This window comes from Filicampus tigris, chromosome 12 (assembly GCF_054856515.1).
Source record: "Filicampus tigris isolate MCC_2025a chromosome 12, RoL_Ftig_1.0, whole genome shotgun sequence".
Classification (NCBI taxonomy): domain Eukaryota; kingdom Metazoa; phylum Chordata; class Actinopteri; order Syngnathiformes; family Syngnathidae; genus Filicampus; species Filicampus tigris.
The window spans coordinates 7,071,998-7,098,556 of record NC_141228.1 but is presented as its reverse complement, the minus strand read 5'-3'; the positions used below and the strand labels follow the sequence as shown (position 1 = coordinate 7,098,556).

The 26,559-nt window shown below is 41.0% G+C and overlaps 1 protein-coding gene across 2 annotated transcripts in view; it reads left to right on the top strand.

Moving 5' to 3' along the window:
• The window catches only part of rabgap1l (RAB GTPase activating protein 1-like), a 115,371-nt gene extending 95,292 nt beyond the window's left edge, over positions 1–20,079 (top strand). The window contains exons 1-8 of one of the 2 annotated variants that reach the window (XM_086046784.1): positions 6,024–6,338; positions 11,721–11,813; positions 14,066–14,176; positions 15,322–15,426; positions 16,088–16,171; positions 16,350–16,421; positions 16,577–16,777; positions 17,560–20,079. In XM_086046784.1, coding sequence (XP_085902910.1) covers positions 6,216–6,338; positions 11,721–11,813; positions 14,066–14,176; positions 15,322–15,426; positions 16,088–16,171; positions 16,350–16,421; positions 16,577–16,777; positions 17,560–17,715 — 945 coding nt within the window. In that variant the 5' untranslated portion in view covers positions 6,024–6,215 and the 3' untranslated portion in view covers positions 17,716–20,079. Of the gene's footprint in view, positions 1–6,023; positions 6,339–11,720; positions 11,814–14,065; positions 14,177–15,321; positions 15,427–16,087; positions 16,172–16,349; positions 16,422–16,576; positions 16,778–17,559 lie in introns of those variants that run through there. The other variant, XM_086046783.1, reaches the window with a different exon arrangement.
• Positions 20,080–26,559: the final 6,480 nt, after the last annotated feature.

Genomic DNA, 26,559 nt, shown 5'->3' with positions numbered 1-26,559 from the left:
CTCTAATTTTCCATGCAATTGATCATTCACACAAACTCCCTGAGCTTTCCTTGGAACACAGTGAGCAGCATCAGACATTCACACGGTGGCTAAACCAGTATATCTGTACATATATATCTGACTATGTTTGCCTTGGGCATCGAAATGACTAGCTACCGCCCTGGACCGTGCCATCAAAGTGTGTTCATTCACGTCTTGAGCATTGATAATGTGAGGCAGAGCTTAGCTGCAAAAACTCAGTGAATAGCACCGCACATTGGCCATCGACACTTGATTGGTAGGTCGCGGTATTTTGCTTCAATTGCGCAGATCTTCTCACTCAACGCCGCATCTCCAATTGACGTGTTGTCAAACACAGGACAACTATTCTTGTTCGTTTTCAACCTGTTTGAGCAATTTCACCCCTGATTTTTTTTTTCATATCCTGAGAAGCATTTGTTACCATGGTGACAAGCCACAACTCAACTGTAGTCTTGTAATTAACAGAGACCGAGCCCTCTACGGGGTAATGTTATACAATACAATACAATATGTGTGGCAATGATTACGATTAATGATTATGTCACCGGTGCGCATTTCAGTCTGAAATGTTCCCACACTTTCACCATTTTCTGTCTTTTATGACACATTTTTCTTTCCCGCTCCGTCAACCACATGTGCCAAATCAACTTTCAATTCTTTGTATGAAGCGGATATTAAAACACAAAGGGGTGAGAACAATGCGCGATTACGCATGCACGCAGCTTAGAGGGGACATTGGTTCTGAGTAACATGGAATCCCATTCTTGGCATTAACATTTCACGTCCGTAAAACACTTTAAAAAAACATTTGTACTGTATGTTGTCTTTACATGCACAAGCGCATGAGACAACTCTTGTGTCCTTGAACTATACCGTTTTTCATTTTACATTTGTACTTAAAGTGGAAGTCAACCCAAACATATTTTTTTTCAAGAATATGTTTTAGTTGAAACAAGGCATTCTGATAAATATCGCATTTGTGGAATAAGAGTTAATCCACTCGTTTTTAGCCATCTATGGGGGCAGCCATTTTGTCACTTTTGTTGACTGTCTGACCTGTTTTCTGAAGCTGAGCCGTGATTGGTCGTTACCTGAGCCCTGAGCAGTTATGATGTCATTTTCAGTCGACAGAAGTGGCAAAAAATGGCCGCCCCTGAGATGGCTAAAAAGGGGTGGATTTTGCTGCATAACTCATATTCCACAAACCCAATATTAATCAGGCTGCCGTGTTTCAACTAGTGGGCCTGCTGGGAACATATTCTCTTTAAGTTTTGATTATTTCAAACTAATGTTGTACACATTGAAGCATCCATTCATGCTGGCAGCTTTGGAAGACATTCATGGATTCCGTTAGCCTTATATAAGAAAAAACATATTCTTGGCAGATGAAACTGTTTGTTTGCACTCCTCAAGGTGCATTTTCTCAAGCCTCCATCCCCCTGAAACATCTTCCTTCCACTCTCTACTTTTAGACAAGTCACTCTTCAACTTGTGAAATAGAATATTCCCTGTGGGCAATGCTATATTGAGAAAGTCATTCAAAATGAGAGGCTGTGGAAGAGAGGAGATGGGTAGGAAAGAATCAGAGAAAAATGAGCCGTCCTCTTGCATAAGACACTTATTTTTGCTACTAACTACTATGTCAATACATGCCATGCTCGCCAAGCATAAAGTCAAAATGATTGCCAATGTTTGATTGACCCAGTATTTTTAAAACTAAATATTTGCTCTACTGTGAGATGAAATCACTGATCAAACTAAATTTGCAGGCTGTCAAGCGCTGGATGGTGGGGCCGGATGGCCATGTTTTCACTAACACGTTCATTTGATATATTTTTTGATCAGGAAAATGAAAAGGATTGTCATTTTCTATTTTATCAATACATCTGTTGGGTGATGAAGATCCATGCTTGCCTGATTGCTTGCCCACTGCTAGTCGCCGTCTGCCTCCCGAGAGTTGATTCGAGTTTAGCGTCGCTAAATGTCCGAAATATAAACCAGTCGGGGTTCGTGTGCCCATTCATGCTCTTGTCCTGTTCTGCCTGTGTAAGTGGAGAAGCGATCGCCACGGTATTTTTGGATTTTGTGGAGGTGATCATGATGAGATCACGTTTTATGTCAATAAATCCAAACTATTGTGCAGAACACTTTTATACTTTCACAGGTTTGAAGTGGACAAGAGTAGTAATGTGCATTTGCATTTTGGTGGCGGTCGTTCGCTGTTTTAGGCAACAGAATGGACAAAGCGAACAGCTGAGACCAAAAACATAACATAAGCCACGGCCCAAAAAGGGGCAGGGCAATTTGTTGTAAATCTAATCACAAAAAAAGCCCTTAAATCACTACAGAGTCTTTTGAGGTGGGCATTTTAGTACTGATGTCATTTGTACATGCAAACCTAATATATAAGTGCCAATGTTAAGCACATCCAAGTGTGTCTTTAAGATTCCACTGTACTTTTGACAAAAAAAATCCTGGAAACCGTTCCATCACCAACCAGGTTTATTCTCTCTTCATTCCCCCTCCTTTTTACATGTTTTTCTCTGTCAACGTATAAAGCGGATCAGCTGAACTTTGTAAGCTGCTTAAAATAGCACACACATTCCCTGCCACCTTGGCTTGATCAGCACTAGTAGTAGAGTGGCTTAGCTTCTTTGAGGATTATGGGAAGAATTTGAATTTCTCAGGCTCTTTGGCATACTTCGGACTGAAGCTAGTGTGATGATTCAAAAGTCATACATGCTCTACTTTGGATCATAATGTAGGTCTTCTCGGTTTTGTGCTCTCAGTTTTTAGTCACATTATTGTATTATTATTTAAATTATTATTATTGGCAAGCACAACAAATAAGTTCTCTTCACTTGGATGGCAAAAGGTACAACCAACCTGTGTATCCATCCATCAGTTGTCATTCACACAACAGGATAAGTCATGGTTACCTGCATATACGTCACCTTTGTGTTCAACTATACAAGCCTAAATTTCACACAAAGTACATGTGTGACTAAAACGAAACAAGATCATTATAGCAGTATGCATACTTTTATTTTTTTATTTTGTTTGGTGGTTGACCATGACGATTTTCTTCATTACTTCTTTGATCCAATGACTCTCCTTAATAAAAGTTCAAGCTGTTCAATAAGTCTTATGTTGCACAGATGTGTCATGCTTCATATCTTATATGGATAATGATTAGGCGCATTATTATTCTCTACCTAAGGATAATTATGTGTGAAGAAGCCCAGCTTGTGCATGAAATAATAACGTGACATTTTCATCTCTTCATTCACGGGACATGAACACACACACTTGTCATCTTGTTTAACCTAAACGTATTGAATCGGCGTCGTGAGTCGTGACATTTGGTCACTCTGATTGGCTGTTAGCTAGCGAATCTGCACACGGAGTACGAATGGGAAGTGACAAATGCGGATAAGCACGCCTTTGCTGCCTTAATCTTACAAGTACAAGATGGAGTTGTGTCAAGAACTTGAGGGTTTAGTTCGCGTGGGAGTTCATTGTGAGCGAAAAATATGTCTGAATGAATTGTTTACGTTTTTATAATCCACCCCCGGCCTATAGCTTTCCGGTTGGCTTTTTCTAACTATGAGGAATAGTGACTACCGCCGCCGATGGTATGGAAGGGTATTACATCTCACGCATGCGCAGACGCGCAGAAGGTACTTTCATGGTCAGCGTCGCTGTCTGTCGTTGTGGTGTCGTTTTTCCAGCTTGACGTGCTGACAGTCTGCCCGACGCCACAGGGGGTCAGCGTCGGTCACAGTTGGCCAATGTCGGATTGGTCTATCAAGGCCTTTTCACACCTGGATTTGGGGATCCTCTGCCATTCTTCCTTGCAGATGCTCTCCAGCTCTGTCAGGTTGGATGGTGGACGTTGGTGGACAGCCATTTTCAGGTCTTTCCAGAGATGCTAGTCAGGAACGGTCACAGAGTTGTTCTGAAGCCACACCTTTGTTATTTAAGCAGTGTGCTTCGGGTCATTGTCCTGTTGAAAGGTGAACCTTGGGCCCAGTCTGAGGTCCTGAGCACTATGGAAAAGGTTTTCCTCCAGGATCTCTCTGTACTTGGCCGCATTCATCGTTCCTTCATTTGCAACCAGTCATCCTGTCCCTGCAGCTGAAAAACACCCCCACAAAACGATGCTCCCACCAGCACGTTTCACTGTTGGGATTGTATTGTGCAGGTGATGAGCAGTGCCTGGGTTTCTCCACACATACCGCTTAGAATCAACAGCAAAAAGTTAAATCTTGGTCTCATTACACCAGAGAATCTTATTTCTCATAGTCTGGGAGTCCTTCATGTGTTTTTCGGCAAAATCTATGCGGATGAGGCTCCATTGGGCCACTCTGCCAAAAACCGGTGGAGGGCTGCAGTGATAGTTGACTTTGTGTAACTTTCTCCCAACTACTGAATCTCTGGAGCTCAGCCACAGTGATCTTAGGGGTCTTCTTTACCTCTCTCACCAATGCTCTTCTTCCACGATTGCTCAGTTTGGCTGGACAGCCAGGTCGGGGAAGAGTTTTTTTTATTGTTTGGCCGGGGGTGCAACCTATACTTTGGAGCGACTTATGTGTGAAATTATTAACACATTATTACTTGTATATCATTTCACATTTTATTTTAACCCACATAAAGAAACATAAAAATACATTCTAAAAGCTATTAAAATGCATGAAGAGTTTAAACGGTTAAAATCTAATATTTTGTTAAATAAGTAATTAAAATAGTATGATCAAAAGACAATTTGACTGTCTATCAATCCATCTATACAAAATAGTGTATTGTTCCTTTAAATGCGCCGTGCTTGGCTGTGGTATTGCATCATCATCAGCCAGCCAGCCACACACACACACACGCACGGAGCAGAGGAGACGAACAAAGAGATAATTACAACCGAATACAAAAATACTTTTGGAGACTTGGAAACTACACGGTCGGCGATAAATAAAATGTAATCAATTCACTTATTTAATCAATCTACGACCATTTTGTTGAGTTTAAAGTTATCTTACCGTAACTTTCTTGTAATCCTGCATGTGTGGATGTGAGCTAAATGTTACCATCGTAGCTCGGTGGAAATGATGTGTACTAAGTGCACAATTTTATTCGTTTGATTTATATGGACACATTTGTTTGCGTTACGCGGCAGAGACAACTTGGCTTCCGAGAGGGGGTGGTGGGGGCGTTGTATAATGTAACGTAAGCATACTGTTCAGCCTGTTGTTGCCTCTATTCTATTTTTATTTTATATTGTTCGTCATTTCACTTTTAAATGACATGTCTGTTCTTGGTGTTGGATTTTATCAAATACAATTCCTCCCAAAATGCGACTTATACTCCAGTGCGACATATATGTTTTTTTTCTTCTTTATTGTGCATTTTATGGCTGGTGCGACTTGTACTCCGGAGCGACGTATAGTGTGGAAAATACGGTATATGGATATGTGTATATGTATATATATGTATATATATATATATATATATATATATATATATATATATATATATATATATATATATATATATATATATATATGTGTGTGTGTGTGTTACACACAGATACAGTACTTTATTTATCCCATGTATATTCTACAGCTTCAGTAATTTGAGGTGCAAAATAAACTGTGGAATTCAATCTTTTGTGCATCTGCTAAAGGGGAAGCCTGTTTTGGCATCATAAAACAATAATATGTAGTAACGAAAAACAAGTCATTCTGCATGACAACTTGTCTTTTATGTGCCTCTAGTGTAGGTGTGAATAAAGCTTGAGAAATAACACTAGTGACGTTTGTTTTGGTTAAGTTTTCCAGTCCGTCTAAAAATGAGAGGAAATGTTGAGGAATCGGTCAGCGGAAAAGAAGAAAAAGCAAAGTCATCATCCTCCTTTGTCATGCACTGCTAGTGTTTCAGGGAGGGGATGGGGGGGGAGTGAGAAACAAACAGGTGTGTTGTACTGTTCACTCACTTCCCCCCGCCACCCTCCGCTCAGTGGGCAGGGCTCAACTCCTGAGTGAGAGACTCTTGAAAGCAGCCAGTCGCCTGCTCTGCTATCAGAAGAAGCAAGAGCACTCTTCTCTGCGGGGCCTCTGACACGTTCTTCCTCATCTCGGTTCATTTCTTCTCTTCCGCTTCCTCCTCGCTGCTGGGTACGAGCGAGCGAGCGAGCGGTCGAGATGATGCAGGAGGTGTCCATCGTGGTGGCATACGATGCTCATGTTGTGGAGCGGCCGGGTGAAGAGGACACTCTGGCCCGTTTGGTTGCCCACTCCAGACCTATCAGAGCACCTCGACCTGTGGTATGTCTGTTCTGTACTGGTTACATTTGGGTTTATGCTTGCATTTTTAATTGTTGGCATTTAACTTCCAAATAAGACTTGACGACCCAAATGGAAAGTGAATGGAAACTGTATGGCTCGCTGTTTCTTAAAGTATTTTATTGTTTTTTGCTCGTTTGACTTTTTAAGGCTTGCACATTTAGTATGAGGTGAAAACTACTACACTGTAACAGTCTCACGTCTTGCGTGAACGTGTGTTGTTTTTCTACTGATAGTGTGTTGGTTGTTTGTGGTGGCAAAGCCTTTCCAGTCAGTCCTGCTCCAAAGTGAGGTTTGTTTCAATTACAATTCATGACATATGAATTTGGAATCAATGGTGACCTTGTGTGTGCATGTGTGTGTATGTGAGAGCTGGTTTGTTTGCCTCACGTGGCTAATTGAATTCCATGGCCTAGTTTTTCCTGGGATGTCCACTTGCCTTTGTCCTTATTTCAATATTCAAACTCTTCTGGACTGGATTGCCATGGGGCCTCATCAGCATACGCGCACGCACGCACACACGCACGCTTAGCAAGATAATACCCAGGACGGCGCTCGAGCTCCAGCATGTGATCTCAACCTGGGGACCAACTCCATTTTCGATTGCTAGGATTCAGGTCTTAAAATCTCAAACTGAGCCTGGTACCATATCCTCCAGCACCACAACATTAATCACGTTTCGTGAGTCCAAGTCATACTGAATAATTATTTTTTTAATGTGAGAAAGGCTGCCTTGAGCAATGTGTCCATCGTTGCTTCGGGGGTCTCTAGCAAAGCTGAACCTTGTGCATGCTCCTTGATAGTAAGCAATTAAAGGAAGCAAAATGTTGCAACATCAGTATTATTTAACTTTAAGCGGTTGTATTTTTATTTGCATGGTCATGCTCTGTAGTGTGTTTTGTAGGTGTTGTAAATTAAGAGATCGCATGGATTGTATCTGGAGGTTTTTAATTTAATATTATTTCTGGGTGTAACGTATATACATTTCTAGTGATGCTTTAAGCATAGCTAGCACAGTATTGCTAATGCAGGCCTTATTGTGGTCACACATATAGGTGCTGCAATTTATTCCACAAAAACTTTGCCAACGGTTATCTTTATTGCCCCTTTTCCACCGCATGGCTGTACTAGGCTCCACTTGCTTTGTTTTTTTGGCAGTCTGTTTCCCACTTCAAAATTGTACCGCTTCAGTAGTCATGAGAAACTATGAAAACCACACCACACTGAATCAGTCAGAGAAAGACACCCTATCAACAAGAATGAAGGAGAACAAGATTGACCATTTAATTCTTTGCATGTGGCTGTTGGCCAAAAAAGCAACAGAGTAAGATAGCCTGTGTGTTGTGTGTGTGATTTCTAATAGTCTACAAATATGTTTTTTTCTTTGCAGAGCAGAGTATGAATCAACAATTTCATTTTTTTCCCTTCAGATTAAGCCCAGCAAACTGAAGCAAGGGTTTTGTTAGACAATAGAAATTTCACAATATATATATATATATATATATATATACAAACCATAAACCAGCAAATCATATTTAACTTTCATTTTTAATTTCCTGACTAGGAATTTGAGAGGCCTGATATGTGGTTTACTTTCCAACATGAATTTAAATGGTTATTATTTTATTGACAGCCGGGAGGGGGTTCATCAGATGCTAAGCTAACACTGCCGCCCTCGCTCTCATCCGTGATAGCTTTCGGCTTTCTAACATGCTTCATCCTTTTCAACTCGCATGGTTAAAACTTCCCGCGTGTGGGAAACAAACCCTCACATGTGATGTCGACAGAAGTGACAAAATGGCCACCCCCTGAGATGCTAAAAACTAGTGGATTTTGTTGCTGAACTCGTATTTCACAAATGCAATATTAATCAGAATGCCATGTTTCAACTAGTGTGCCTGCATAGAACATATTCTTGATAAAAATATGTTTGGGTTGACTTCCCCTTTAAGAAGTGCAGTCCACGTTTACATTTCATGTTTCATGAAATGAAGTGACGTTTAGGAAGTGATAGAGCCACTGGACTATTGTTTATCGGTCTATGTAAGAAGTTAAGTGATGAAGAAGTGCAGTACACATTTACATCATGTTCCATGAAACAAAGTGAGATGTAGAAAATGGCAAAACTACTGATTTGTTTACAATATTGTTTTAATCTACACTTGAGTTTGTGCCTTTACAGTATAGTATCAGCATAGTATACTTATGTTAACTTAGGCTAACCACACCTGTGTGGCAGAATTATGTTGTCATGGCGAATGCTTACCAAACTGCACATCAAAATATTAAGTAAATTTATACCTGTAATTGTAATACATAAACTGTCTTTCATATGAATTAATGCTTCATTTTGCCTTTATCTCAGTATTGTATAATGCATAAGATTTGTTTGTTGTAATAAAGATTAATTCTTGAAAAATACATGAGAAAAGGACCTTGGGGAAAAAAATTGCAACTCATATCGCAATCTCATTTTTTTAGGAAAATAATCGCAATTACATTATTTTCCATAATCATTCAGCCCTAATATGGCTGATTATGATCAGCCATAATCATCCACAACCCTGGATATCTTTGATAAAACACAGAGTTAATATAATGACTAGGGATGCAACGATTAATCGAAAATCGATCTAAAATCGACTCGCCCCGATTAATCAATTCGATAAATTGAAAATCGAGTTGATTAAATTCATCTAGAAAATGATGTCTTGAAACTTTTTTTACTCCGGATGCATAGCACATTTTAATGTGTCGATCAAATTATGCTTTTGTGCCAAACATCATTGCGTATTGAGTTTGTGGATGGCTGCAGAACCACACTAGTGCACAGAGACAAGCATGATAGCAATTTTTAAATAATCGAATCAAATCGAAAATCGCATCGAATCCGGGCTTGAGTGAATCGTTACATCCCTAATAATGACTGGTCACGACATTTGGTCCACCTGCACATTCAAACCAGATTCAAGATTGATAGTAAAGAGCTCATATTATTATTGTGGTTGCAGTTTGCAGGGATATTGAACTGCATCAGCTCTCAGTGAGTCAGGAGCTTGACTTGATAACACAAACAAGACGCAACTTAACATCGCAGAGGAAGAACACATGACCACAATCCCCAGAAGTAACAGTTGGCACTCTACGGATGTCGTTTCCACACAGGGGAGATCAAATTGCCACCCGCTTGGAACAGACACACACAGAAACAGCTCGATTTCAGTGAGACTTTAAGATTATCTCGTTTTTTTGTTTTTTTTTCAGCCGATTTAGTTGAAACAAGTTAGTTAAAATATTATGTGTACTTTTTTGGACAACTTCGAAGTAAACTCAAGTATTTGTTTTTATTTTTTCTTGTATGATCATCCTTTGGAATCCACTTAAAGGCAAAATTCTGCTACAGTTTGAAAAATGAAATCTTAACATCAGCAAACTGGATGTGTATTTGATGTACATGGTTTTGGTTTTATATGAGCTAAATGAAGTGGTGTTTGCTTTTTAGGTCAACATAATTTAGCTGAACACTTGGGAAAGTTTGCTTCTAAAATACGAAGTTCTTTAAAGTTGTTTGGTCCTGATTTGTACGTTGTTAGTCTATTTTGATACAGGCAAATGATGTTTTCAGCACAAAAATGGGTCAAACAGTTTCACACACTAACATTATACAGCTAGAAAAATGCACATTAATACATGAAGTGTCTTGTATTTCATTTTGTTATTATGTGCATGCACTTGTCTGACATCTTGAATGGTTTCCGTTGATTTTGCAAAAGTGAAAACTAGAAGCTTGGCAACACAAACCACAATACCAAGATGTTGTCACAAGCAATAGTCCTTGTTAGGGGTGACAGTTAGTTTGTTTCAGAATAATCGTTTTTTTTATAAGCATTACGCAGTGACACTTTATTGCTTCTTGTAACAGGTCGCAGACTGAAGATTCTATTACGATACTGTTTATTGCTGATATTACTGAAAAAAGGGGTCTAATAAACTCACGTTATCAAATATATATTGCTCGGTTTTGATTGAAAAGGTCAGAGAAATATCAATTTGCAAACCCTAATTCCACGGAAGTTTGCATGTTGTGTAAAACGTTAATAAAAACGGAATACAATTATCATCAAATGCTTTTTACCCTATTTTGACTTGAATGCATGCAAAGACATGATGTTTGATTTTCAAACTGATGAATGTTATTATTTCTTGCAAATATTCTCCCATTTTCAATTTGATGCCTGCAACATGTTCCCAAAAAGCTGGGACAGGGGCAAACTGGGAAAGTTAAAGAACGCTAAAAAAAAACCCCACCTGTTTAGAACATTTCACAGATGACCAGATTAATTGAAAACAGGTTTGTCATGATTCAATCTGCTGTTCATAAGCAAGAATGTGGCCAGGTTCACCACTTTGAAAACAACAGTGTGAGCAAATTGTCCAGTTTAAGAACATTTCTCAATGTACAATTGCAAGGAATTGAGGCATTTCCACATCTGAGGTTCATAACATCATCAAAAGCATTCAGAGAATCTGCAGAAATGGCTGCACGTAAACAGCAAGGCCGAAAACCAGCATTGAATGGCCGTGACCTTCGATCCTCAAGGCGGTAATGCTTTAAAATATGCCATCATTGTGGAAAGGGGATAATGTTACCTTGGCTCAGGAAGACTTCTGAAAACCATTGTCGGTTAAGACATTTTGTCGCTACATCTACAAATACAAGTTAAAACTCTACAATGCAAAGCGAAAGCCATATTTCAACACGCTTCAAATACAAATACAAAATACGTCAATGGAGAGCACGAACTGCTGAGCAACTGAAGTTGTGCACCAAGCAAGAAGGGGGACCAATTCCACCTACAAAGCTTCAACAATTAATGTCCTCGGGTCGCAAACGCTTATTGAGTGTTGTGAAAAGAAAAGGTGATATAACACAGTGCTAAACCTGCCCCTGTCTCATCTTTTTTGGAGCGATTCAAGTCAAAATGAGTCAACATTTGCAAAATAAAAAGTAAAAAGAAGAGTTTATCAGTTGGGACAGTAAATAGGATAAGATAAGATAAGAAGGTTTTCATTGATCCCGCAATGGGGAAATGTTCAGTGTTAGAGTAGCAAAGATTTACACCTTTGCAATATGGTTCCGTGAATTGCAAATAACTTTGTTTAGAATATAGTCCATGTGATGTAAGAGACATAATCTAACAGTGTCTCGCATTCTTCAAAGCTCAACTCACCGATATTGCTGTAGACAATATAAATGATTATGAAATTCCCTTGTGACTAATCATCTTTGACCATTGGAAGCCTCTTTGATCTCACAATGCACCGACACTCACGGTGTATTCATTTTGCATTTTGTCATTTTAGGTTCCAACCAAGAAGCTTAAGAAGTTTGAGAAAGAATATCAGACGCTGAGAGAGAGCCAGCTACAGCAAGAGGACCCCATTGACCGATACCAGGTACAGACACACACACGCACACACACCTTTAGGCTCAGTGTATCTTGTATTTCACCGAAGGTGCTTTTAGTTATTAAGGTCCAATCCTGTGGAGCACTTTGCCTTTGGAACATCGCTCATCCCCAACAATGTCCTCTTTCATATCATTCGCTGTCCTGTGAAAAACACTTAATCTCCAATTTTGGAAACTTTTTCGCAAATTTTTCGAAAATGTTCGCATCAATGCGATGTCTGTAATGCGGAAACACCATTTATGTAAAAATAAGAAAATGGGAAAAAAAAAATGGAGATAAGTGTTTTTCACATGACAACGTCGATATGTAATCTTAAAACGTATCTCTTCTCTTAAGCTTTCAATTACTTTTGTTGTTCCTTTGTTGTTACGTTGTTTGTTTGTTTGCTAGTTTGTTGTAATATGTATTTTGATTGTATCGTCATCTTTCTTGTTATCCCGAAACATTTTATCCTGAAGCGCGTTGAGTTTTATGCTTGCCGTGTGAAACGTGCTATGCAAATAAAATTGATGGTGAATGATGGGTACGTTGAATTGCCGCCTATTGTGTGAAACGCTGTTTAAACATCGTCATCGCACGCTTCTCGGCCGTTACTTTTCAAGTGTATTTTTCAAAGTTATATTTAGCATCGTTGCTGGGATTAGAATTCTGTGAGCGTGTCTTCCTCAAGTCCTGCTTTCTGTTTTGCGTTATTCAGGCTTCAAACGGGACTTGTATCACTGTGAAACATCTATCATATCTATTCTTGGTACTGTCAAAGACTCTGCGCTTCAATTTTTTGGGGGGAAGATTCAGACACTGAAACTGCTGCCTAAGTCTGCCACTTGGTCTCAGTTGTTCAGTTTTATTGGACTGTTTTATATTGTAGTTTTCTCCAAATCCGTAATTATAAGCGCCAATGAAATTCAAATCATTGCTCTACTTGTTAAAAGTAAGTTGTTGTTTTTTCCATGCCACTATTATTTCCTGTTCAAGTAGAATGCGCTTGCTTGGATCAAATGTCCTAAAATCTAACAAAAGATCTCAATATATGACACCAAAAACGTTCTCTTGTACTAAGTGTTATGAATCCATTGAGAATTGTTGAATACATGAGTGGTGCGCATAACCGACTCGCAATAGAAACTATAAGCTGCTGCTTTTGGAAAGAAGGAAGGAAACGTTTACTTTTGATAAGATGTTGAACTACAGTTGTTTCCTCTTCCGCCAATCGAGAGGCCGTATCAGGCCTAGAAGCAAGTTTCTTTTTGTTGACCACCACAGTTTTTGAGGGGGGCATATCTTAGAACCATTGTTCTGTTGTTTGGTAAGTCTTCATTTTCCGTCTTGTTGTTGCTTCATGCCATTTTACTTTGCTTATCTTGCTTCATAAGAGTGACAAAAGCCAGAGTAGGGAGAGAGAGGGAGGCTGGAATTTGCCGGTGCGAGTAGGGAAACTCCTATCTGGATCATGTGTTCAAGTTTAGTTTGTGGCGCTGCAGCCTCGATAGCAAGACTCCGGATTGCAGATCGCGGTAAGATCCTTCTGCTCCCTCTAAGGATTTATTGTCGGAAGATATCGCAAAACTATCGCGTACCTTTGCGAGGATATTAACGTGATATGAGGCTATTGTGTTCATTTCCCCCAGTGGAAGCGTACAAAGTCAGAGGAATTGTTAACGTCCGACTGTATTTCAAGAGATAAAAACATAATGCGGGGGCATTTGCAGCAGTGGAATCCACCAAAGGGACATCACCGTAATTGTTGTAATTAGACTTGTTACTGACAGGAAGCACCAAATTGGATCACAAGGTACTTCTGTTACTTCCACAAAATGATGGTCTCAGCAGACAAATGTATCCGAGGAATGGACTTCATCTAAGTTCAGTATTCATACATACAGTTTGTGCAGTTTGTATGTCAGGAGCTAAGTTGTAAACTAGAGGCAATAGAGATTGTTGTTGAATAAAAGCTTTCTGTGTCACGTGGCTGTGTCATTATGAAGTCGACGGTGTCATGTGAGAGACTTTTTAAGGCAGTCATGAGATTCCAGTGATGGGCTACAATAGCCACGCTAACATGATGTCGTTGCCTAATTATACGCCATGGGGTTTTATTTGTTTGTTTTGTTTCTCATATCAATTTTACTGTTTGGGATATGTAAAAGGAATGCCAACAAGCACAGTGAAAAAAATGGAGGAATATAAGACTTGATGTTGCCAATATCTCCAGGGACCTCTATGCGTTTGTGTTTACAGAGGGAGAACCGCCGTCTTCAAGAGGCCAGCATGAGGCTAGAGCAGGAGAATGACGACTTGGCCCATGAACTGGTTACCAGTAAGATTGCCCTCAGGAATGACCTTGACCAGGTAACTCCAATTCTAAGATGTAGTCTTTCACGAGAACCGTTCCAAGTTGGTCATATATCCATCCATCCATTTACTTCCGCTTATCCGGGGTCAACTCGTGGATGCAGCAGCTTTAGCGGGGAAGCCCAGACCTCCCTCTCCCCATTTACTTCATCCAACTCTTCCGGGAATCCTGAGACGTTCCCGGGCCAGCCGGGAGACACGGTCTCTTCGTTCATTATCGACAATCCGTGATGAGCCCAGAAGTCCAATAACAGAACAAAACTTGGGTTCTGATTGGGAGTCTCACTGTCGTTGCCCATGTGAGCGTTGACGTCCCGCAGCAGAACAATGATGTCCCCAGCAGGAGCACTCTTCAGCAACCTCTCCCAGAACTCTAAAAAGGGTAGAACTGCTGTTTGGTGCATAGGTCCCACTCGAAGTTGGAGGGATTCTGCCCTCTTGTCCATCGGGGTGAACCCCAACGTACAGCCAAGCTGGGGGGGGGGGGGGGGGGCAATAAGTATGCCCGCACCTACTCGGTCCCTCTCACCGTGGGCAATTCCAGAGTGGAAGAGAGCCCGAGACCTCTTGAGAGGACTGTTACCAGAGACCAAGCCGTGCGTGGTGCGAGCCCGACTCCATCTAGTCGTAACGTCTCGACCTCGCGCGCCGGCTCAGGCTCCTTCCCTGCCAGCGAGGTGACATTCCACAGCCCTACAGCCAGCTTCTGTAGCCAAGGATCAGACCGCCAAGGTCCCTGCCTTAGGCCGCCGCCCAGATCACACCCCCTCACCTAGGACCTGTGTGTCACGGGTGAGCATAAAACCCCAGTCAATTTAGCTCCGAGGATTACTGGGGACACACAAACCCCTCCACCGTGATAAGGTGGCGGCCCATGGAGGGGTGATCTTGTATTCAATTTGAATCTGTACAATGTATGCAGTGTAATTTAATTGTGCATGAGCATGAATGCATTTGTGTTGGATAGTATAGCATTAATATGTAGGCCTGTACTAATACTGCTATTTCCGTATCGAAGTGCTATTTAGTACCCCTCAATTTTGGCTTTGAAAAGATTGCCGTGCAAAGTGGCTGAATAAGACGCACTTCTTTTGTGTAGTACACCTCGGTTGTATATGTGTGGACTGTTTTTGTGCATTCAGGCAGAAGACAAGGCCGATGTTTTGAACAAAGAGTTGCTCAGCACAAAGCAACGTCTGGTGGAGACGGAGGAGGAGAAGAGACAACAGGAGGAGGAGACTGCTCAGGTAACAGCCCCTCTCAGAATGCCTTTCCGCAGACTGTATCCGGGGAATTGCAGGAGAGCCAGCATTTATCTGCCCGCGTCTTTCAGACAGAACTCCCCAAAGCTGGGAATTGCCATGTCTGCTGTGCGCCTTCACACAGCTGTTGAGACCTTGCACGTTTAGATCATTACAGTATACTGTCTGAGTGGCAAGTTAGTGTCAGCCTCTGAGACAGTGGCTATTGTTTTAAAACAAAGCGCCATGGGTAGTCCACGACACTCTGGCTGTGGGGCCCCCCTGTTGTGCCTCTTACAGCCATGGACAAATGTATGAGAGCACCATGGTTTCTTCAATTTCTTGGTCATTTTAAATGTCTGGTGCCACTAAAAGTGTATCTAGCGACTAACTGAACATAGTAGCGCAGAGCGACTCCGGACTGAACAAGGCTATGTTTGCTGTAATGTCTTATTTCGCGGATCCGATTAATGACATCATTGATAGATCGCGCAAATTATGACAGTCATTATGACATTCGGTTCAGCTATTGTGCATAAAATGAAAATATCGAGCGATTTCAATCCACTCGATCCCATAATCTGTCATTTTAACTGAGCATTTGTGTATGTATTTCTATTTCTGTATATTTGTATTTCATTGTCTTTTGTTGACACGACACCATCAGCTGAAGGAAGTCTTCAGGAGGGAGCTGGAGAAAGCTGAGCTGGAGATCAAGAAAACCACAGCCATCATAGCTGAGTACAAACAGGTCAGATGTGGTTAGTTCAGACATCCTAAAACCTTGAACACCTGAGTAGCTTTTTGAACACGTTTCAGTTCGACAATTGTAGCATCGTCAGAGTTTTTCTCAGGCAACGTGCAGTACTTCACTGCATCCTAAAGTTCAAGTCTCGTCTGTCATCTAAACAGTTTGGTCTGGGTTTCAGATCTGTTCCCAACTTAGCACCAGGCTGGAAAAGCAGCAGGCAGCAACAAAGGAGGAGCTGGACATTGTCAGGGTGAGATTCTTTTCATTCATAGGGCAGCAGATGCAAGTTAGTTGTCGTTCTTCAGGACTGGGGCGCAAAAGAAATGTTTTTCCATGAAGTTTCCTTTCCGTCATTGTTTATGGTGAAACGCCTCTCCTCTAACCTGTGTGCATGTTTCTGCGCAGAGTAAAGTAACGGGCTGCGAGCACTGTCGAGACCTTTTCAACACCCTGGGGTCCCTGCAAGTGTCGTCTCCGGGCGGTGACAATGCAAGCTCGGAACCGCTGGACGAGGAGAAGGACGGACTGAAGGAGCAGCTCAGGCAGATGGAACTGGAGCTGGCACAGACCAAACTACAGCTGGTGGAGGCCAAGTGTCGCATTCAGGTGAGCAGCAATAAACGTCATCATGCCAGCATTCACACACACAGTACAATATTCCCGGTTATAATCCAATCAAAGTCAAAAGTCAAACAACCACTGAAGATTTGATTTCCCTCTGTACACACAGTCTGGACAGGCATAGGAATTGTCCAGGATAACTTACAAATAAGTAAAAATGACATTTTGTAAAATTAATAAAACCTGCCAAAAATGTGAAAGAAGCTACAAAAATGAACAAAAAGAAAACGGTATGGTGATTTGAGTGGCATGCCTGTAAACTATACTGTGTGTGACATATATGGAATTGAATAGACGGGCTAAAGATGATGTTCCTCATTGCCTCAATGACAACTGTAGGGGCAGCCTTGAAACAAATACTGCCATGAGGGAGGAAAATAAATGCTTTGCCGCCATCTATAGGCAATTACAAACCTTTTTGTGCAGGCGTGCACATTTTCTCTCTTGGCAACAAGACCCAATTCCTTGTCAGCTGTTTAAGGTCATAAATGCTCAGCCATGAACAGACTAACTGTGGTATGTCACTTTTCAGTAGGATACTCAAATACAGCTACAGCCCCATATCTCCCTCGTTATATTGTCATATGTTTATTTTTTAAATAAAACCCTTGCTTCAGGTCCCCAGGATTAAGCTGCAAAAAAATGCTCCTCAAAATTACAAAGTTGCTCCTCAAATGAAGTCACTAATAAGCAAAAAAAAAAAAAAAAAGTTATTTCGAGGCTGGTGTCCTATATTCAGAAATGTACACACTCTTGTGGCCACGCAGGAGCTGGAACACCAGCGAGGAGTCCTGATGAATGAGATCCAGGCAGCCAAGAACTCTTGGTTCAGCAAAACGTTGAGCTCGCTCAAGAGCTCCGCCTCCTCTTCGTCCACCTCCTCATCCCAGGGCCCGTGTTCTCCGAAGGAAGGCCCCGCCTAGAGTTGGTCTCCTCGTCGCCTCAGTAAAGGAGAAATGCAGTGTTCCTTTTCTGGCTATCTGGACTGTGACATGATACGAGAGGGGAAAGTGAAACTAAGTGGAAGACTGGAGCTGGCCTGAGTAAAATGCATACAATATGGCCTCCTTTGCAGGTGATCCACTTTCAGTTCCGTTTGGTCCGTTATAGCCCTCAAACCTCACTAAAAGGCTGGATGGCTCGTTAGTGAGGTCATCCTGCTTTTACACAATTCTGGTGATTTCATTTGAATCATATTGTGTTTTAGGTAGCCGATGCTAGTCTCAAAAGTCAGAATATTCTTGTCAATAACAGCCTACTGTATGTCGCCATCTGAAATACAGCCTAGCTACTCTGGAAAGGAAATACTGCAAAACCAGAACAACACAACATTTGTGTTTCTTCTTTGGAGGATTCTAACTTAAGATGTCCTAACAAATGTTTAAAACTTTTTGTTTTTGTTTTTAAATAACCTTGTACAGTTCTTAAAGAGTTTAAAAAAAAAAAAAAGATTTTGTTTTTTTCTAAAGTTTGAAATCGTTATCGTGATCTCTGTAAGCACAGTGTGTGATCGTTCTGGTCCAGTCCAAACGCTGACGAGCCAAAACCGCGTGTGCAGACCCACTTTAGTCTGTTTCACGTCTGCCTCCCCACTCAGGGGTTTTGTTGGACTGCGCCTGTGTCACGCCATTCGACATTTTGTTCGCTGTTATCCACACATCTCACTTGGTGCCTGCAAGCATTTCATTTGCGTTTTGAATGAAAACAAAGTCCTAGTAAAGCCGTCATTTTGTGGAACATGTCCTTTGTTCGAAAAAAAAAACGAACAAAGGGGCCATGCTTTTCCCATAAAACATGTTTCCTCCGTCCTTTGATGCTTTAATTCTATTTTTAATTATCTAACGGTAAGAGGTTGCTGTCTATCTCTGCTACACATTATTTAAGTTTCACCAGTTATCTAGTTTGAAATAGTTCCCTTTTGATCCCACCCTCCGATGTTTATTGCCAAAATTCAAAAGTACATTTGCACGACTGCACCAAAACCACATTTGCTTTTCAGATTATTAATAAGAAAAATACCTCCTACAGTTGTGGAGATGGAGCATCCACAGTGCATAAATGGTGGCTCCTCTGCTCGGTGCTCACACTTAACAAGCCAACTACAAAAAAAACAAAAACAAAAAAAATGTTATGTGCACGAAAGAGTGACAAAGTTTTATAGCAAATTTTTTTAGGAAGATTTTTTTATTTTGAAAGAGTGATTGGACAAAAGATAGCACAGTACGTGGTGGCTAGCACGTCTGCCTCTGAGGTTTGGGGTTCAAATCTGGACTCCTGCCTTCCCGTGTGGAGTTTTGCATGTTCTCCCTGCGCTTGTGTTGGTATTCTCGGCTATTCCGATTTGCTCCCACATTCCAAAAACAAGCATGTTGTTAGGTTCATTAAAAACTGAATTGTCCATAGGTGTGAATAGTTGTTTTTTTATGAGCCATGTGATTGGCTGATGACCAGTCTAGAGTGTTCCCGCCTCTATGCCCAAAGTCAGCTAGGATAGGCCCTGACTCTATTGAGGAAAAAAAAGTCAAATGGATGGCTAAAGAGAAGTACAAAATATCCCCATCGCACTCATCAACAATTGGAAAGTTGTTGTTTTTGCTTTTACTTTAGCGGTTAGCAGGCCGAGTACTCCATTTTTGGTGCCAACAGGTTAGTTTTATCCAGGCTGACATTGCTGTCAGCCTTTGGAATGGGTGTGTGTGTGTGTGTGTGTGTGCAGGGGTGGGTGTGTGTGTGTGTGTGTGTGTGTGGGTGGGTGTATGCGTGGCGCGGTGTAGGTGCGTATGGTCACTGTAAGCAGTATAAGCAGGTTGTAATCTTTTCAACTGACTGCCTTTTAGTTGCTAGCTGAAGCGGTCAGTCGTGCCATAGCAGCCTCCCTGGTACTGTTGGGTCCTGTTGAACTTTCTCACAGTGCACATCAAGTAGCTGGTGGCCATCAGTTAGCCTAACGCACCAAAGGGAGACGCTGACGTTTCCATTCACATTCCTTCTGCTCTTTAAGCGGTTGCACAGTTGTGACCGTCCCAACAACAAGCGGTGTCATGTCAACTTTGGCCCGGACCCTCGTCATATACACGCACTAACACTAACATTATTCTAAGATGTCGGGCGGTTTCAAAGTTCTATGAAGCACAGGGCATAATTATTTGAGCTGAGGTTGCAGTCAGGAAAGCTGCCGGTTTATAATTCACTCTTAACTGTTCACTTTGAGATACTATTGCTGTTCTCCAAACATGTTTGCTGTTAAGTCACTGTCTGATCTGCATTAATAAATGTCAGTACTTCTATTCATTTGTGCTCTTTGAGATTTTATTGAATTTTCATTTTATGTTCGTGTGAATGTCTGAACTGCTCCTTTCCAAGTCATGCAAATGGCGGGACAGTTTGCTCTTAATCAAAAGACTAAAGAGGCTGTAGCAAATAAAGACTGTAGTCCAAGGTGAGAGTTGGGTCGGATCAGTCCCTAGTGAAGGCCCAGGTACCAAATGCATGGCCCACCACTGGATGAGTATCGCAGCTCAACGATAAAAGATGAACAGTGCACAAATGTTATGTTTAACTAACATGTTGCTTCCAAAGTGAGAGGAAAAATATCTTCAAGTGGATTTACTTCCCTAACTAATAACAAGGTGGTGGTGTGGCGACCACCACATTAGGTCACAGTTCTAAGGTTTGGATTTCAAATCTCATCTCTTTGTGAGTTTGTGTGTTCTTTCTGCGCTTAGGTGATGTTTTTGCGGGTACTCCAGCTTCCTTCCACATTCCAAAAACACGCATGTTAAATTCTGACACTAATGAAGACAAGTGATGCAAAAACTGGATTGATGAGGATGATGATGATGATGATGATGATGGATGCTTTGCTTCTGCGTTAGTCTAAATCTGCCAAGTTGCACAAAATAGCTGTTTTATATTTTTCATATAGACTAAATGTCTTTGTTTTCCTAAGACTGCTTACTTGACTGTGTTGTACCTTTTTAACACAGACGGCTATGTTATTGAATCAGGGAACATGCTTTGTGTTGGCCTTACTGTGGTGGAAAGTGTGGTTTGTGCTGGAGAATTACGTCATGCCATGTACACTATAACCGTATGCCCACTAGAGGGAGCTCTACTATCGTGGTAAGAATTGCAGACTTCTGAAACATGCCAAGTGGGAACTTTCTTTCTGTAGTGAGACAAAGTCAAGTCAGTTTGCAGTTTGCGCATATCTTTACTATTATGTATTATTGATACTGCGTTAAGATAACTCGAGGTATAAAAATAAAATATTTATTTAAAATAAAAAGATTTTGGGGGAGTTACAAAGATAAATATATATTATATAGTGTTCAAACGCAAACTTGAATGTTTCACCATGCAAAAACATTTTAATGAGGTTGTTGAACACATATGTGTTCAGGATTAACCAATCACATTGAGTCATGTAAAGTGACGATGAATGACATGAAAGTATTATTGTTATCAGCATTATTATTAAATAGTACAATAGTCAGTTCAATCTGGCATAATTAACTGGCTCGGAGCCTCAAATAAAGGTCATATTATCTTATTATGGTCATCTTAATATTATTATAATATTAAGGAAAAAAGGCTGGCAAAACAAACCATTTCAAGCGAGCTTTTCTGACTTTGTAGACTGTGTGTGAGAATATCTCAAATTCTTCAATGTCAGAGCATGTGGGTAAGTGGCAAGACAAATACCAGACTTTTTGCACCAAAAAATCTCCAAAGTATTTAGGAAAACACCAAAAGAGAGTTTGACTATATACCCAGAGTGAAGCATGGTGATGATGCAGCAACTTAGTTTTCGCCTTTGTTTCTTCTTTTTTAGTTGAGCTTTTTACAATGGGCATACCCAGATCTAAATTCATTTGATAAGCGTGTGTGTGTGTGTGGGGGGCACGGTGGTCGACTGGTTAGCACGTCCGCCTCACAGTTCAGGGGCTATGGGTTCAATCCCGGCCCCGGCTTCCCTGTGTGGAACACAGAACCTAAACATTAATTATCACAGCTATGCAGATGATACGCAACTTTATGTGTCCGTGTCACCACACGGACATACTGTGTCAGTGTCTGGAGCAAATAAACACCTGGATGAGAGAGAATTTTCTACAATTACATGAAGACAAAACTGAAATTATTCTGTTTGGCAGTAAAGAAAAGAGGCTCAGTTTTAGTAAACATCTTGAGACTCTGGCTCTTAAAGAGGAAGTCAATCCAAACATATTTTTTTCAAGAATATGTTCTATGTAGCGGCATGGTGGTCGACTGGTTAGCACGTCCGCCTCACAGTTCAGAGGTTGTGGGTTCGATCCCGGCTCCGGCCTTCCTGTGTGGAGTTTGCATGTTTTCCCCGTGCCTGCGTGGGTTTTCTCCGGGTACTCCGGTTTCCTCCCACAGTCCAAAAACATGCATGGTAAGTTGATTGGACTCTCTGAATTGCCCCTAGGTGTGATTGTGAGTGCGGATGTTTGTTTGTCTCTGTGTGCCCTGCGATTGGCTGGCCACCAATTCAGGGTGTCCCCCGCCTACTGCCCAAAGACAGCTGGGATAGGCTCCAGCACGCCCGCGACCCTTGTGAGGAGAAGCGGTATGGATAATGGATGGATGGATGGAAGCGTGTGGGGTAAAATGAATCAAGCTGTGTATAAATGTATCCTGCTGATAAGACTCCGAACATAAAATAATGGAAGCCTATGATTCTAAACCAATTATCATAGGTGCCTGCACACTAATGCAACCATTTTTTTAGTGTTTATTTGTATCTCTCAGCTCCATAATAGACATGTTTTTTCAGGTGTATGAAATTTTGGAAGATTCCCTTTTTTTTTTTTTTTTAAACTCATCTTTTTTTCCCCCACAGGTAGTGTTTTACAAGCCCACTTTTTGTTTTGTTTACGACGAAACAACCTGTTAAAGTATTATCACATGAAACCGCAACTCATTATGAGATTATCGGTCACGTGGTTAATCGGATGCGTCCACCGGCACGAAAGCAAAACAAAGAATGAACAAGTCCTTTTGCAAACTTTACAAGCGACCTCCCCTCCTTGGTTTCGCCCATTCTGCTCTGATGGGATTTTTACTGGGAACAAATATGGTCTTGAACGCCCAAATTTAGTTCATTGTAATGAGATCCTCACACAACAACAGAATGATGACCTACTTTCAATGTTCCCTCCAACATTTACTCCAATACGTTCTTTGTTTCCACAGATGCTGAGTCAACAGCCTTTTATTATCCATTCTGTTTTTGGACTGCCATGAAAAGCAGAGTAGAAGAATTCAAAGTGATGTTTCAAATGAAAATATGCTGCTTTTGTCCCCACGACTCTATCAATTGAGTTGTCTTTTTTTTAAGGTTTGTCTTTACACGAGCAGGTAAGAAGATAGGCTGAGGGGAATCAGGCTTCCTGTAGCACATACTGTAGCCAGATCCTGAAATTGTGCACAAACGGACAAAATGTAACCAGAAAGCAGGTACTGTACTGTATATAGATTTTATATAAATACTTCTAATAAACTTAATTATAATTCCTTGATTGCATTCGAAATGTAGGAGGCCTATAAATTCGTACAAGTGCTGCAGAATTTGAATATATTAGCAAATATTGCATTCTTGTTGGGGCAGTAGAGCGAGCTAGTGGTTAGCACAGCTCCTTCACAGTTCCGAGGTTCTAGGTTTGAATCTCCTGTTTGGAGTTGGCATGTTCTACTTGTGCTTGCATGGCGTTTCTCCAGGTTGGCCACTCCTTCCCACATTGAGCTGTTTTGCTAACGGTGGATGAGTGATTCACACGCTTCCTTAAGTGCATCATCATGCATCATCTTTGAGCAAACGCCTGCTGTAGGAGTTCAGTGCTTTCATCACCGGCGCTAATAGCCGGCCTTCCGCCGCGTGGTTTGTCAAATCCCGTTTCGAGAAACCTGCCATGGATAGCACAGAAATTGTAGCACGTGTTGGAGCAGCGTGGCAGCGATAAAGCTTCTCAAATTGGCACTGGCGATTTTGCAACGATGCTCCAATGTCAGCTGGGGAGCAACGGGCACACTTACAAAAACGGCAAAGCCGAAGCTTTCAAATGTTGACGGCCTCACGTCTGTCTGAATGTACTTGAAACCAAAAAAAAAAAAAAGCAATTACCCAAAACTGCAGTAGAGACAAATGTATTGTATGTCCCTTTTCGTGATCACATCTAGTACATCAGCTGATTTCTTCTCATGATAAGAAAATTGTGGGGGTGCAGTGTGTGTGTGTGTGTGTAACAGCTGTACTGTTTCTCCCTCAGCCTCTTTTACTAGATGACATTAATGTGAGTCATAGTTCTCGTGAACAAGTGGTATTTTTGAATCCCCAGCAGAGATCCTGCTGATTGATGCATCCAAGGAGCCACCACATGCTGACCATGTTTATAAAACAAGCAAGCCGCCTTGCCTTGACTAATAAGTTGTAAAGGCAAAATGCTCTTCGATTGGACCTCATTGTACACTACGCACAAAAGGTTTGGCATATTCAGCTGTGGGCTGAAATTTAAGGATGGACAATAATACACTATAACCTTTACAGGTGAACTTCATTTGGCCTGTAAACTTTTGAATGTGTAATCTTAGATTTAGTTTTTTGTTTTTTTTTTTTGCACAATTTATTCTCAAGGAATTAACTGCACAATAGAGAGGCATGAATTTAATTTACTCCATTAAAAAAAAAAAAAAAAAAGATATCTATTTTGCATGTTTTCCTGTGCGAAACAGAATACGTCGTGAATTAGTGACACTTTGTTGTCTATTGTATTCGGGGATGTGAGACTATGATTGTTTATGGAGACACATTTGGAACATATGGATTAAATCCATAGCGGGCAGTAATAAAGTGCTGTGGTGCGAGTGTTCATTCTTTGTGGATGATTTATGATTCTGTTTTGTGTGACTCTGACCCAGATGACAATGATAATGATGATTATGATTATGAGTCGTAGTAGTGGCACTGCATTGTCAGTTAATGTCTGACTAGTGGAATTCTAATTGCAGGGTACCGCTAGCATTTTTGGTTTAAATACAGTGGAAGCAAGGCAGCACACACATTGCAGTGTGTAGGTCCCACTTTTAATTTTGCGCTGAAGCCTTCTTGTTTGGAGTTAGCGTGTTCTCTGCCTTTCCTGCATGGGTTGTCCGACTTCCTTCCACTTTCCAAACGCATGCACGTTAGGTTACCGATAATTCCAAATTGTCCGTAGGTGTGAATTTGAGTCTGAATGGTTGTTTGACGGACCGGGGACCAGTCTAGGGTGTACCCTGGCTACTACCCGCTGTCAGTCGGGGTAGCTCACCCGCGCCCCATATGCAATAGTACCATAAAAGTCGCAAAGTATTGTGTTTGGTCTGTCTTTGAAAGGTTCTGAACAGACATCGATATTCAGCCTACTTTATAAAAGTGACATTTTTATACCTGTTTCAAAATTGAAACCTTTTGTGATGGGAGTAAAATAAATAGATAAATGACCTTCTTTCTCCCTGAAATTTGATGACTTTTCCTAAAGTGCTGCAGAACTCAAGAAATAAATATTTAGAAGGGCATTCTTTTGTGCAAGTTCTACAAAGTTTTTGTACACTGAGACCACCGTTACAAAATAGACCCGTTTTTACACACAAAAAAAAAAGATTTCAGATTCACCAGTTTGTGTTAAATCAAGGAAAAATTGCAGTCATGGTAGGAATTTTGCAACTGTAAAACTGTATATGCCTTAATACCTTTATGGGACAGCTTGAATGAGAACTGTTTGTGTTCTTATCTCATTTGCGTGGTTCCTGTAGAAATATATGGACATGTTGGTCTTGGAAGTGTAGAAATAGTCATATAAATTCATATAAATACTAAACATATAGGACAGAAGCCATACAGAGGGCTTTGACACCAAAAGCCAGATCTTCACCTGCAAAAACAAGTTGTTGTAATGCAACAAGTCCGCAAGTATATGCACGTATATTTTTTCAAGAAAGCGCTTCACTCACGCAGACAAATTCACTGATCCTTGTTTGTTTCTAAAACACTCCTTGTAAGACCCACCCTATCTTCCCTCTCTGCTCACCATGCATACCACCACCTGCAATTTTATTAAGCTCTTCGTTCCCAATGTCTGGACTACTTTTAATTGCTCTCCTTATCAATTTTCTGCCCTAAACAACTGCAACACTGCAAAAAAGAATGAAACTCACCTCATCTGTCCAAATATTATACCTGTAGTTTAAAACGAACCTTCATGTGCTATGATATGCTGTAATGTATTATGTAAGTAAATCAGACTTAATGTCTATGTTTTTGTATTTGCTGTGTTTTGCTCTCTTGTCTGTTGCCAATTGGGCCATTGCAAATGAGAATGTGTTCGCAATTGCCATAACTGAATAAATGAATGTTAAATAAATGTAGCTCGTAATTTGATATGGACAATTATGTATTCTTGGCCTGGGTCAAAATTGATCCGGAACATAATTTGTATTGATGGAAAGCGAACAGTGTGTACGTTTGAGTTAAAAGGTGTCAAAGGTTCTTGTTCATGTGCTTGAAGCACGTGCGTTCATATGATGTATGTCATATATATCAGACGAGCAAGAAAAGGGCGAGAAATGACTGATGAGTCGCTTGCGATTTGGTTCTGGCAGCTGTGGGGCGGACAGGACGTGATGTTCTGTGCCAGTGATCAGGTTCACAAAGCTGCCATGTGTAGACCATAGATAGACTGTGCATGCTGCCATCTGATGGCCATCAT